The sequence below is a fragment of the Magallana gigas genome, chromosome 4, assembly GCF_963853765.1.
Source record: "Magallana gigas chromosome 4, xbMagGiga1.1, whole genome shotgun sequence".
Lineage (NCBI taxonomy): Eukaryota > Metazoa > Mollusca > Bivalvia > Ostreida > Ostreidae > Magallana > Magallana gigas.
In genome coordinates, this window is record NC_088856.1 from 55,270,840 (window position 1) to 55,285,554 (window position 14,715).

General features: G+C 35.2%; 1 protein-coding gene and 2 long non-coding RNA genes across 4 annotated transcripts in view; all 3 read right to left on the reverse strand.

The window, feature by feature from the left end:
• Positions 1–271: 271 nt before the first annotated feature.
• LOC117683237 (uncharacterized) lies at positions 272–2,458 on the reverse strand. Its single transcript, XR_004597321.2, has 4 exons — positions 2,355–2,458; positions 2,147–2,257; positions 1,933–2,022; positions 272–384 (listed from the first exon to the last, which is right to left on the reverse strand). It is a non-coding gene; the product is annotated as an uncharacterized lncRNA (long non-coding RNA).
• Positions 2,459–3,756: 1,298 nt separating this feature from the next.
• Positions 3,757–5,309, reverse strand: LOC117683225 (uncharacterized). Its single transcript, XR_010713422.1, has 3 exons — positions 5,155–5,309; positions 4,443–4,616; positions 3,757–4,025 (listed from the first exon to the last, which is right to left on the reverse strand). It is a non-coding gene; the product is annotated as an uncharacterized lncRNA (long non-coding RNA).
• A 1,069-nt stretch (positions 5,310–6,378) lies between these two features.
• LOC117683182 (beta-galactosidase-1-like protein 2) overlaps positions 6,379–14,715 on the reverse strand; it is a 28,011-nt gene continuing 19,674 nt past the window's right edge. For both annotated transcript variants that reach the window (XM_066083065.1, XM_066083066.1), the window contains exons 6-19: positions 14,026–14,118; positions 13,525–13,606; positions 13,183–13,341; positions 12,445–12,588; positions 12,266–12,358; positions 12,063–12,113; positions 11,912–11,964; positions 11,432–11,581; positions 10,987–11,064; positions 10,286–10,376; positions 10,020–10,107; positions 9,572–9,686; positions 8,780–8,896; positions 6,379–7,251 (exon numbers count right to left, since the gene is read on the reverse strand). In XM_066083065.1, the coding sequence (XP_065939137.1) occupies positions 7,129–7,251; positions 8,780–8,896; positions 9,572–9,686; positions 10,020–10,107; positions 10,286–10,376; positions 10,987–11,064; positions 11,432–11,581; positions 11,912–11,964; positions 12,063–12,113; positions 12,266–12,358; positions 12,445–12,588; positions 13,183–13,341; positions 13,525–13,606; positions 14,026–14,118 (1,437 nt within the window). In that variant the 3' untranslated portion in view covers positions 6,379–7,128. The remainder of the gene's footprint in view (positions 7,252–8,779; positions 8,897–9,571; positions 9,687–10,019; positions 10,108–10,285; positions 10,377–10,986; positions 11,065–11,431; positions 11,582–11,911; positions 11,965–12,062; positions 12,114–12,265; positions 12,359–12,444; positions 12,589–13,182; positions 13,342–13,524; positions 13,607–14,025; positions 14,119–14,715) is intronic.

Genomic DNA, 14,715 nt, shown 5'->3' on the forward strand with positions numbered 1-14,715 from the left:
TTGTACATCAATTTCCTGATTATTGCCTTAGAAACAATTTTTAGCTACGTTTCAACACGAAACTCCACCCAACCCCCTTAAACATTTTCACGGACATGAGTTACAACAGAAAGTAATGGTTTTTTCAGAGTAACCTAGTTTTGTAATTTGAAAATTCGAGTTTTAAAAATAGGGTTTAGATTCACTATGCATAAAACGTAGTCAAGTCCCTAAGCTTGTATGTAGATACATCTAATGTTATCTTGTCATAGATAAAAAAGACACAAGATTCTGCGTCATGATTTATTCCCATTTTGTCTGAAAACAATGAAGTCAAATCTCTTTTAAGATTCTCCCAAAGTCGTATCCTCGAATGGAAATGGAGAGCGCTGTTCTTTTGACAATCTAAGAAATGAAAATTAAATAATCTTGATTTATATACATGACATACATTGTAGCTAAAACATCGGTACAGAAAATTAATCATGATATTATTACGTTAAAGATGAATATTGCCAATCTTTGCAAATATCACTTTTCTCTGTTCTAACTAAATCTAGATCTATAGAGAAAAAACCCCGAATTTAACAGATAGCTTCAACTAGCACTCAAAGTTCAAAACTGTGCGCAGGCTTTAGAAAGCTTTAAAAATCCAATTTTTTTACTAACATTTACTACTTCACAGATGCGTACCTTTAAATTCCTGATCATTACATACAGTGTATAACAATTCATGAATTACTGAATCTTTGGTTTTGGATTTCTAGTATCAATGTGGAGGGACACTCATAAGCTGAACAATAATCTCATGGGCCAAATAGCTAACCTGAACAAAGTTCTTGTATTATTCTATTTCGAAATGTTTGAATAAGAAACTCTTTGAAAATATTGTCAAACTCTCGACAAATATTAATTTCCTATACCCCAAGGTATCAAAGAGAACTAAAATGTAAAATGAACTATTAATGATTATTAAAAGTGAAAGGTCACTGTGACCTTGATAAGAGGATATAAAGATATGATGATGCTTCTAAGTAAAATAACTAAACGTAGCTTTGTATTTCTTGAAAATATTCTTAATTTTCCTCTGTACTTATACGTTGAACATAAGTATTGGTCGGCGGGTCACCGTTTTAACAATTTTGAGTCTTCGTTATTTTAAAATGCCTGCATTATAATTTCACACATTTAAGCAGTGTAGTTAATGATTAGAAGGTTTTCAAACATGTTTCCCAATCATTTGAATTTTGAACTTTGAAACCATCTTGGAGCACCAGTAATGGTCCGCGTGTCATGGTGTTTAGGAATTTAGAATCTAGACTATCTTATGATGCTTGTATAGTAATCTCACAAATTTTAGCATTGTGGTTCTTTAGAAGAAGATTTGAAATCATGTTCCTTATATATTTCTATGTTGAACTTTGAACCCCTCCTGGGGCCCCAGTATTGGCCTGGGGTCGTGATTTTAACAATTTAATTAAAGTCTACGCTATGTTATGATGTTTCTAAAGTAATATCACAAATTGTAGTTTTTGAGAAGATCTGAATTTCTTTTAATGATTCCTTTTATATTTCAAACCTCTCTTGGGGCACCAATTTATTGGTCCGAGGGTCCAGTTTTAACAATCTAGAATCTGAGGAAGCTTGCATAGTAATACCAGAAATTGAAGCACTGTAGTTCCTTGGAAGATTTTTAAACATATTTCCAATATATGTCTATGTTAAAACTTTGAACCCCTTTTCGGGCCCTAGTATTAGTCTTTAAGTTAAATATTTTGTTGACCAATGTTTTCTTTTTTGAAGGGAACACGTACATTGTACTATATGTATTTATTTTTACTAAATGTGTCACGACCGCTTATGTTTGCAATATAATACTTTTATAAATATGTTGAATTATTATACTCCTTTGAGTAGAATTATGAATATCAAGTAATAAGTTAAGAATCGTACCGTAGTAGCAAGCAGTTCCTAACTGGAGATTGAAAATCGAGCACCTGACCACGTTACAGTTAGAAAAGGAGCACTCAGAACTGGACACGGCTATAAAAACGGGTAAACACATGATTTTGTTTACATAAGAAGTACACACACAGAACATGTGCACACAAACTTTTTTAAAGTCAGTGTCTCAACATTTGGTAACTGATAAACTTAATCAACTAACATGATGAGCAAGTTAAGCCACTGAAACCGACGTCACATGAGCTGTGAAAACTATTGACGTCATCAGTACAGTTCCCATGGATACACGGTGAGCTGGCACACTCATCGACATCTATATAAATGGAAATAAAAAATCAAACTATATTATGACTGCAAATACATGTACATTATAATTAAGTGGTAGAGGTATATATTTGTTTATCAAATACTTGATTCACAATGAAGGCCTGCATATCCTGCATCACACAGACATCGGTAGCCATTGACGTTATCGGTACAGTTGCCATGGATACATGTGAGTGTTGAACTTGCGTATTCGTCAATTTCTGAGTTTGAAAAGTAATAACAAAATACATTTGTACATTCTAATATGCGAAGTTGAGGTACGGTAGGTAAGGTAAGGTAGCTAAGTGCAAAACTGTAAGTTATTCATTACCAGAGGTACAATCTGTTCCAGTAAATCCTGCCGTGCACACGCACGTGAAACCCCCGAGGTGAGGTAAGCAGACTATAGTATGGGAACAAGGGTTTTAAAGACAAAATGTCAATCGCTGTAAAAATAGAATAACAACATAATTATGACAATAAATGATAGGAAACCAGATTATCTTATACAGTAATAAAACTGAACAACTAACTTGACCCGCAAAGCCGGGTCGTAACCATGGATACCAGTGCACGTGTAGTTTGCTCCACTCTCAACGCACGTCCCTCCATTATAGCATGGCGTTGCACAGCAAGGTCGGTCTGCAATCAATGTTTGAATGAGATTTTTTTTTTCATAGCCTTATCCAGGCACGTAGCATCGATTTTGAAAGTGGTGGGGGGGGGGGGGGGGCAGACTCATCCAAAAAATCTTGACCAAAAAAAAAAAAGGGTTAAGGCAGTTCCCAAAATATCTTCAAAATCCTAATCCGTGGTGGTGGGGGGGGGGGGGGGTTGGCGTAGATTAAAATCTTATAACTTCTATTTCGCTCATTTCTATTCCAATTCTTATACTTACTCCCAAAAAAGTGGGGGGTGGGCAACCCCATGGTAATTCAATTTTTACTATGTAAATTTAAGAAAATTATTTGGTGCGAGAAAAAGAGGTGGGGGGCAGACCCCCCCCCCCCCCCCCCCGATGCTACGTGCCTGATACACTATATAATAATTTCTTTAATGATGTCAAGATAGTTCCTATCATGCCGTAGCATCGTGTTCGTGTGTGTGTTTGTGTGTGTGTGTGAGGGGGGGGGGGGGGGGCTGATCCAAAATCTTTACAAAGAATATATTTTTAAGCTAAAAAAATATTCTTCATTTAAGATACCATTCCGTGGAGGGAATGCGCAGTATCAACCTTTAATTCTAATATCAATTCCATATCACTATGCTGTATCCTCCTAAAAATATGATATAGTGGGGGTAGGGGGGAGGGGCTATGTGTGGATGAGGTCTCACGAAAAATATCATTTGCGAAAAATAAGTTGATGGAGGAGAGCAGCCTCCCCTCAGCCCCCTGATGCTTAGATATCCTGCCAACAGTATTTATACCAGGTACATGTATGCTGAAATTATTATGAACCTACAGCAATTAATAAATTATACGTGCATGTTACGAAAGAGATACAAGTAGGTAGCTAGAGGAGATTCAGAAAAAATATGAATCCTTTATTTATTCTTTTATACATATACAGTTCATCTCTCGTGTACATGTACATATTAAGAACAGTTCGGCAAATTGTATTTATAGTTGCACAGTTTCAGCTTCCGGTCCCATCCAGTGTTTCCCTGGCACTGTTTTTGTGTCGCCCTCCCAAACGAACACACGAAGTAATTCTGGCAGTTCTTGGGGTCGGGGAACTCCCCGAAAGTGGAAGGGCAGGAAAACGATTTGGAATCTATAGAATGAAAAATAACCCTGTACACGATTTCAGACTATCAGATATGATGAGAAATTGAAATTATTATATTTTTTTTTTACGAAATACCGGTATGTATTTTCAACCTCAAAAATGGATAATCAGTTATATTATTTCAGACTTGTAAATTTATTTATAAGACTTGTACTATTACACGTAATTTAAAATGTTCAAATTTAAACTTCTTTTATAGTACTATATGATTTCAAAAACTTTACATTTTCCATGGGGAGAGGTCTGAAGATGTAAATATATAAGGGAGTGTTTCTGATGGATCCACTCCCACCCATGCCCCCCCCCCCCCCCACCATCCCCGGGAAAAAAATTATGTTTCGCGCAGGAATGCGGCTAGCTATATATGAAAACATGTGTAGTTTAAAATGTCTGTAAAAAAACCTTTGGTGTCGTCTTGGAGTGTACAGTTGACAGTGGCCGCATCTACACACGAGGAGTTGGCCTGACTCCAGGCCGTGCCGTACACACACGTCATGTTCAGCAGGTACCCGTGGACACACACCTGGTACATGGTACAATCGCTAGGGTGCGGGCTGAAGCTCCCGTGGCTGCAAGCTTTGGTCAGAGTACGTTTAATCTTGATGTTTCATCAAATCGTTATATTGTAATTAACGTGTGTGTGAAAACAAAATTATAAAATGAATTGTAATATATTTATTGGTGGTAAATCAAATGTTGTAATTTACGTGAAAATGTTTTTTTTTCTTTCCTACTTATAATTTATATACATGTAAATTGTTTTGTTAAATAGATCGCTATGCGCATGATCTGAACTTGCTGGTGTAATGAAGATAAAACACCAATGATTTCGAAATCTCATTTATCCTGGTATTCTAATCGCATCTAGAATCAATAGATACTATTGTAGACTAAGTATTTAACTTGATTTTCTTTGACTGATATATTGCTAATACATGCTGAATTTAAAAGAAAATATAACAAAAATGTTTTAAAGTTTTATACTAAAGACTGCCTTGCTAGAAGTGTTTCGTTTTTTGAATCTATATACGTATATAATGCAAATATTGCGGTTATACTTCGGTTTAATCACAACTACATGCATGTAATGTTTTCTTTATGACCTTTACCATACCTTTTGTTTGTCCTTCCACAGAGCAGATTAAGCCAATGGTAAGGACGCACGCTACCAGGACAAACTTCATATCACCGTCATTGAACATCATACTCAATTTGTATCAAATCTAAACTCACGCGGGGTTTTTATACTGAGGGTTTTTATACTGAGGGTGTTCGATCAGCAATCCACGCGTAACACGTGTTTATCAAAATTTTATGTAAACTATCAGTGTGGGGAATTTATGACTTAGAAATTTTTCCAATTGTACAACATATGAACCTAAGTATGTGTAAATACAGTTCTTTAGATTAGAGAACCTCAATAAATTAGTGCATATCATTGGTAGATGTTTGAACAGCTATGGACGTCAATAAATTGGTACATATCACTGACAGGTGCTTCCGTGTAAACAGTGTGGATGTGCACAGATGTAGATATACTGTTCTGATGACATCATAAACTGTATTGGCCAATATATCCCTGTTGGTAATATATTCATACACCATGCATTAAAAGTATTTTCCAGGTAGCAAAACATTTGAAGTCTGATGAAAACAACTGTAGAAAGCCAGGCACCTACAAATAATGTAACTCAGTATGATGTATATGTCGAGGGCGCGATGATGGCAAATATATTAATTTTAATGATTCAGTGTGGTGAGTGTAATTAACGTTTTCAATGTATTCGTGTTTATATTCATCATGCAGGGTAAATCAGGGTTAGCTGATATCTATCTGGGTCCGAGTGTGATAGATCTCATTGGGGGGGGGGGGGGGGGGGGTCCCGACGGTTATCTACGTTTGCTTAAAGAGGGGGGGGGTTCAAGGCATGTTTGGTACTTTTAGTCCCCTATAGAAATGCACACCTGTTTGTTTAATTCATAGAGGCAGGCACCTGTCTATCTTCCATATAACAAATCAACCAAGATTGATTGTATTGATTCCATTTTTTTTTTTTTGTGTTCATAAATTCCAGATTTTAATGGATTATAATAAATAATACCTGGTATATAGTGATATAAAAAATTCGAGTTCTTATAAAATATATTTATGAAAATAAAAAGTCTTTCATAACTTTTTAAATATAGTTCAACAGAGAAATTACAAAACAAGTAGAATTAGTAAACGGTATGGATTATAAATGCAACGATAGCGATTAGTACGGAAGAAATGAACATGACAAGCTTTCGCGACTTATATTTTTTTTTGCAATGTCGCCACCTTCATTTCTCGCATGAATCACAAAACAAGATATTTTATTGTTTAAATGATCCAGAGTCTTTGCAATCAAAACAAATACATCTATAGTACACACATGCAGTCTCAAGATAAGCCATGTAAAGTACTGTAACAGTTGCATTTAAGAGAATTTATTACGATAAAAAGCATTCAATCATTCCAACTTTGAGGAATATCAGTACCTAGCGATGTAGCGTGTACCTGTACCGATGTAACCTGACAAGTTCTCAAATCACATGCAAGGTGTGAAACTTAATGAGACTCACTTCACCATGAATAGTTTATCAAATCAGCAGAAAATTACTCGATTATGACATAATGCATGATTGGTAAGAAAATTAATCAAAAAATGTGCAGAAATTTAGCATCCTTCAGAAAAATTCAGATTTACGGTATTTTGAATAACAAAATTGCAATTCTAGTCTGGCTTTCTTTTGTTCCCCTACTTCTTTATTATTCAGTATATTGTGCTCAATCTGTAATCAAAATACTACTAGCTAACACATCATACATTAAATGTACTCAATTCAATGAATGCGATATTTCATCATTCTAAATGTTAACATGCAGCAAATATTCATTTGATCATATTATACAGACATTCGATGCAAAATGTTGATATACAACATTTCAAACAATTCGTTAAATCCACACTTTTTTCTCTTTTTTTTTTCAACCCCCTCCTGTCAGGGTATTTAATCAGACTCATGAGGTCGGGTTCGCGAAACAGACTCTGTTTGGTCGGGTTGGTTATACAGACTCTGTGGGGTAGCATGCAGAGTCGACTTCCTTAGTGACCACTTTCTCTCCCAGCCGAGGGGCATCAATAAAACTGACAGTACCACATGACTCGTGCTGCTCGAAAATTAGGATCTAAAAAATATAATAGATTATTTAAAGAAAAGTTATATTTTTTTCATCTAAGATGAGAGCTATTCAAGAAAAAGCATAAACTAAGCTACATGTACAAATTTTTAAACAAGTGAAAAGCTGTCAATGTGACAGCAAACCGGGTTTTCTTTTATGTGAACTGTATCCATAATCCATGTCAACCCATATCCAGTGAAATGGTGTACCCTATATGCAATATTTGGCCAAAAAATGACTAAGTTCAAAAGCTGGTATTTTTTTTCATAAATTATCGGAAATCAGAATCCTAGCAATATGCACACCTCTGATATATGTACAATTGATTTGCAAAAGAACAACTTCCTATCTTGAAAACTGTAGGAGGAGTTATCCGTACAATGAGGGTACCCTATATGCAATATTTTGCCCAAAAAATGACTAAGTTCAAAAGCTGGTATTTTTTCATGAATTATCGGAAATCAGAATCCTAGCAATATGCACACCTCTAATATATGTACAATTGATCTGCAAAAGAACCACTTCCTATCTTGAAAACTGTAGGAGGAGTTATCCGTACAATGAGGGTACCCTATATGCAATATTTTGCCAAAAAATGACTAAGTTCAAACGCTGGTATTTTTTTCATAAATTATCGGAAATCAGAATCCTAGCAACATGCACACTTCTGATATATGTACAACTGATCTGCAAAAGAACAACTTCCTATCTTGAAAACTGTAGGAGGAGTTATCCGTACAATGAGGGTACCCTATATGCAATATTTTGCCAAAAAATGACTAAGTTCAAAAGCTGGTATTTTTTTCATAAATGATCGGAAATCAAAATCCTAGCAATATGCACACCTCTGATATATGTACAATTGATCTGCAAAAGAACAACTTCCTATCTTGAAAACTGTAGGAGGAGTTATCCGTACAATGAGGGTACCCTTTTGGCAGCCGCCCGCCCGCCATTTTCACCATTTTAATAACCGGATTTTTCCTTTGGAAAACCCGGTTAAAAATGTACATTAAGCAAAAATTAAATTCACCAAACTGAGTTTTTTACTTGATTTTGACATGCAGTCATTGTTTTTCATTTGTTTTCAACTACAACTGTGCTACTGTTATTTACAACGTAAATATGAACATTTTAAGGTGGCTCACAACACCTTGATATATTTTTTCAAATTAGCAGACATTACTTGATAATGATAGATATCAGAATGGATAAGAAGTATTTATGTCAAATAGACAAAAATATGTGCATTTTGGATGAAAAATTACTTTTACGAAAATTTAATTTAGTAAACATGAACAAAAGCTCAAGGCGGATTCGAACTTATGATCTGCGGTTCAGAAGCCCAATTCTTTAACAGCTTAGCTACGACAATATACAACCAAATTGAAAGTCTTTAGATATAAACAATTTAACAAAACATTTAAATCGCCATTTTGTGATGTACTTTATTAAAAAGTATAAGTCTGGGTGTAGTGAGGTACCTTAACAAAGAAAATGTGAAATTGACTATAATTTAATCGTTATAACGTACCTCATTTTGACCCTGTTTCAGCAGCGGGGCTGGAATATACAGGGTCCTCGTGGGCCCGACTTTCCAGTATCTCCCCAAGTTAAAGTTGTTCACAATCACGATGCCTTTATTCCAACCCTGAAATACACAATACACACAGTTTTTGCATGCACATTCAGAAAATTTTTCCGGGGGGGGGGGGGATTCCGAAGGATATAATTGTGTTTGCCACGAGGGGTCCCCGAGGCATATTTGCGATGATTTTACGTAAATCAAATAAATTTTCATTTTCCAGGGGAGGGGGGGTACCGCCCCCGCCCCACCTCCCTCTAGATCCGCGCATGCGTTATACAATATATTTAAGAGGACAGAATGGTTATTGTTATTATTAATTTCCTTTGTAGAAAAGCTCTGCGTAGAGATAAAACAGCCTTTATTTCAGAACTAAGATATAAGGAGTTTTTATTTACTGTTAACTGTTAGTTTATAACTAAAACATATCGTATGTGAAAATCGGCGAAAGATCTGATGATTAATGTGTTGTGTACACAGCCTCCTGCATGGAAATTTTCGAGTTTGTAAGTGAAGATAATAAAAAAGACTTAAAATCGAATTTAAAACACAAATAAATTAAAAATCATCACAAAAATCTCCGTTAGGTATTGTTGTTATATATGCTTAATATGTTCGTTTTTGTTTTTTGTCAGTTTGGTTGTTTTATGTTGTTTTAACCTATTTTTGTTTTGTAAATCTAAAATATTTTCTTTAATTTTCATATTATGTATATTTTGGAGGGGGCAGTTCAATATTTACCTTCATATCAAGAAAAGTATCACATGGAGACGAATCTATATGTAACGTTGTCTTGGCAACTAGAGGTCCCCTCACACCCTCCACAGGTGACTTCCAATTCGAACAACGATGAAGGCTTATATAGGGAATAAATATCAATGAAACATTATATAACTACTGTACTAAATTTATCGTATGCTTTTGATTTTAAGATATGAATGATGATTTATTATCATTAGTATTTAATATTGCATCCATTTCCGGTTCAGCGCCATCTACACATAATGTCACTGACAAGATTTCTTTTGGATCGATTTTTCTTATCTCAATTATTTAAATCTACTTTAAAATAAAACAAGTTTTTAAAGCGTTCATACTTCATTTAACACTTTATATATATTAATCATTTCAATGAGTGAATAAAAGCAATACAAACTAAACTTACTTAAAAATGAAAATTTCAACTTACCTGTCAAGGAATTTGGATTTGAAATCTAACGGAAAAATTCGCCATTGCTTGATTTCCTTTTCATCCAATTTTACAGATCCACAAATACCTTTGATACATAATAACGTTACATAGCCAGTTTATAACCCTTTGTATTTTGAAATCCATCAAATACACAAAGGTCATGAGTGGTGATATTAAATTTGAATGACTGACAGAAGGTTTAACTGTAGAATTATCAATTTATATAACATTATAAATATTATATTTTGGTAAATCCGTTTTACCTTTCCTCTCTTCGTTTAATCTATTGGATCCATACTCAATATAATTCACCCGTCCGTGGTTCTCCACCAAGATCTCTAACCTGCTTCCATCCTGAAAAAGCAGACAATACATATCTTCGTTACAATTTTGAACATGTATTATCCAGTCTAAACCACCGCCCTATATTCTTTAAGCGTTATGAGTTTAAGTTAGACTACGATCATTTGACCCATTACAAAATGATAGTATATACAAATAACGTTACATTATTTTGGTTATGTCATTATTGATACCAATATGTAGGTCTAGACATCATCATAACCCTTAGTGCCATTCATAATTGCAATCATGGTTATTGATCATAAATCGATTTCAAAAGTCATTGCAGGGTATTAAACTTTCTCTGGAAACGAAAGACCTAACAAAACAACTAAGGAAATTGCTAGTTTGTGTTGAAAGCAGCAACCAACGTTCGATATCATTATTCTACATTAACTTACGGAAAGAGGGTGAGATTGCATGAATCTTATTAAATACAAGATCTAATATTAGAATGAGATCTAGATCTGGTTCACTAGAATTCACAGGTCTTTACCCCCAGCTTATCCACAATCCTCCCTTCAATGCTATGTCATCAAACCTTTGAATCGCATAATCTAATAATATGTACATGAACTATTAATCTTAATGATAGTTATATGAGTGTCTGAAGCGTACATACTGAGACCTGTCCTATGTTGATCTTTTTGTCTGTACTCAGCCAGTCTAGTACGGCTTTCTCTTCCCCATTGACAAAAACCTTCAAACGGAAAAAAGATATCTTAGAATCATAAAACTAAACTAAAGCAAACCAATGTTTCTGCATGGTCGATAATCATGATGTTAATGAATATCTACAATGAAAACAGAAAAAATAAGAAAGCAAAACTAATAAACACAAAAATTTAATGTGCTGATGATAATATCATAATGATGATAACGATATAGGTGGCAAGGGTGGCTGGTTTGACATTATTTCAATAGGAAGGTAATATTTTCAGATACTTTAAACGATCTTAAGATTGTGGTTCCATTTATAAAACGTTTTATTCTGGCATCAAGACGGGTCCATCTACGGGCTATGATACCCAGGTGACCATCACGGCCTGTGAGCCTCTTCCTTTTACCTGTGCTCTGTCTTTGGGTATGTCTGTAAACGATAGTTCCGTTCCAGCCTGGATCTCTGCCTGGTATAAGATATAACCGAAACATTGGCCATAGCCCTGGTGGTAGTCAAGGTTCTCCATTAACGCCGGTTCTGTAGACGTTATTGGGGTCTGAACATCAAATGTAAATAAATGTCAATAAATACAAAAATTCACTCTAAATAATATGTTTGTATATGTAAACGTTTTGACATGTATGACTACAAAATATTGATGTACATGTTAATCTTAACATTATAAAAAAGTTCACGTTACATTTAATCTATATTTTTGGTTCTTTTTCATTTGATGAAATTCGTGGCGACCTATACTAAGCTCTGCTACTATAGAAATTACATGGTGCGATTTATCAACAGACATTAAGAAATCACATGTTTAGTAGTGAAAAGTATCATTAGTGGTCATTTTAGAAGATAGCTTAATGTTCTTTTTATTTCTTACCATTAGAGATAAAACTGTCCTGAAATCTAAATACTGGGATACTGCTATTTCACCTGCAAAAAAAAACGTGCGTGAAAACATTCGTAAAATAGCAACAAAGAAAAAGTCCCTCTCATAATTTTTCTTATAGTTTTCAAAACAATAAACATACCGTAAGCTTTCTTTGGTAAATTAGGAGGAATTTCTGGCAAAGACATTATTCCTGGAAATAGATACATGGAATGCTGAAACTTAAAAAATCAAAAAGAAAATTGACTTTATCAATGATGAAACCAGGTCGTCTTGATTTTAGTACATAATGTTTTAGAACTCTCCAAGACCTAACACCTTTATGTAAAGGTTTTCATGCATTACCCTGGGGTTTCAGGCCTTTCTCTAAGATAATTTCTCTTGCTCTCATATACTTTGGAGTGATGTCCCCTGCTTCCGACAATGGCGCGTCATAATCTGAAACAAAAGCAAATTAACATGATAATACTGACCAAGAAAGAAAAATAGTGAACGGAAAAATTGTCCTATATTATCATACGTACCATAGCTGGTGACGTCAGGTTTATAGTGGGACCCCTCGAAGTAGTTTGCTCCCGCCATAAAGCCGAAGTTGGTCCCTCCGTGGAACATGTACATGTTGAAGGACCCCCCGGCGTCTAGCACCCCCGACAGACACGCCTCAAAAGCTGTCAACAAAATCGTCCATTTATACACCCATGTACATGACTATGACGTTCAAGACTCTCTTCAGAAACTCAATTTTAATTCGCTTTTATCATAATAGTCCAATCCACACTTTGCAAAAGTTGTTCCCCTTTGCGTGGTCAACCCAAAGGTCAAAAGGGAAAAAACAACTTTTCCCTTCTTTATTCGATGTGTGGGTTGCCCCAAGTTGGGGCAATCAAAATTCAAAGGAAAACGAATTTCTAATGTCAAATGACGAAGTTACAACCCTCTAAAATACAAAGGCTACTGTAAGAAATATATGGGGGTTTCCCCAAAGATGGTGGCCAAAGGGACATAACTTTTGTAAAGTGTGGATTGGTCTATTGCTAACTGATTTGTACTGTAAAACATGTTTACAGCAAACGCGCTTACAATGTGTTAACGCTTACAATGAAGTCAAAAATCGTGTCTAAGTTCCTTTAAAACGAAACGACATTGTTTGTTTCCGGCACTTCACTAATAACGTGTTTTACAAGCATCATAAAAGGTTAACTTTGCACAAGCCATTCCTTAATGTAATACATGTATAGATGATATCGTGATAGTCTGATTACCAGGAATATCTAGTCCTTTGTGGGGCTGTCCCCAGTGGTCAAACCAGCCGGGCCAAAACTCCATCACCATCAGAGGAAATTCGGGACTCCATTCCCGGATCATCCGGAACAGCTTGCTTCCGTCTTCCATGGAGGGGAAGTTAGCGGTGGGCAGGGCGTCTAAACATGCGAACAACAACACGGGAAAATGTGAAATAAGCAGTAATCGTGTTAATTCATTTGATTCGTGTAAACCGTTATTATATTACACATTTTAAATTTTCCAGAAGGAACAAGTAGCATCATCGTTTAAGAGTTTTATTAACAATATTTCATAAGTTTGTTTACTATATGTGTTCATACATTTATAAAATGGAGCTCTCTTTAATCCAAATATATTCTCTGACGTCAAGAGGAGTTCCTTAATCCCATTGTTTAGTAGGATCTACAACAATAAAGAAAGAGTGGTAGTAACAGCAAATAATTAACTGTAAACCAAACAGGCAGGTAACATCGGGGGGGGGGGGGCTGCCCCCCCCCCCCTCTTTTCTTCTTAAATTTACATACAAAAAGAATAATAAACATGGAGTTGTCCCCTCACTTTTATGGGACCATGTAAAAAAAATTGTGAAAATAAGGAAATTGAAGTTAAAGGTATACTACCCCCCCCCCCCCCAATTAGGATTTTCAGTAATTTGGAAAGTAACCTTCTTTTTGTTTTCCTTGTCAAGATTTTTTGGAAGAGTCTGGCCCCCCTCCCACTTTCAAAAACGATGCTACGTGCCTGCAAAATACTATCCTTTCTCATTCTTAGTCTTGCTTGACCTTGATCTCACCTTGAAAGGTCATGACCTCTTGACCTACCTCTCTAATGGTGTGTAGGTGATCAACCTCGGTGCTATAGGAACCAAACTCGTTCTCTACCTGCACGGCTATGATTGGTCCACCATTAGAACGCTATTGATAAAAAATACATGTATCCCTGATCATAAACAATAACAGAGTCATTGTATCAACATTTGTGGCATTCTGGAACCAGACTTACTTTATTGGGTTAAAAACAACGCTTTTCCACCTTTTAATTTTAAGTTTCACTAGTTTTATAAAGTAAGTAAACAACTACATTGTGCATAGTAAGACTTACTTAGTAGTATTAGTTACATGGTTTGTAGTTGAACTAACATGGTTTATACATAGTCAGTAAATGCCATATGGAATTTACTGACTATGTATAAACCATATTAGGTCAACTACAAGCCATGTAACGATTATATCTTACCGACTGTCTTATTTTAATGATAAAAAAATAAATATTTACATTCTACTGTGTTTTTTTTCATTTTATATATAAAAATAAAAATTCTGTGATCTTCAAATGCCTCTAAATGCAACAAGTAGTCAAAGGTCAAATTGACGAGTTTTACTATGACGTCACAAACGTTAAACGCTGTAAACTGCAACGTCACAAGCGAAAATCAAAGTTCACGCTTGTGGCTATTACTGTGGCTCTTCCATTAATATTAACTAACCCCTAGGATAAGATAGGAATTTTAA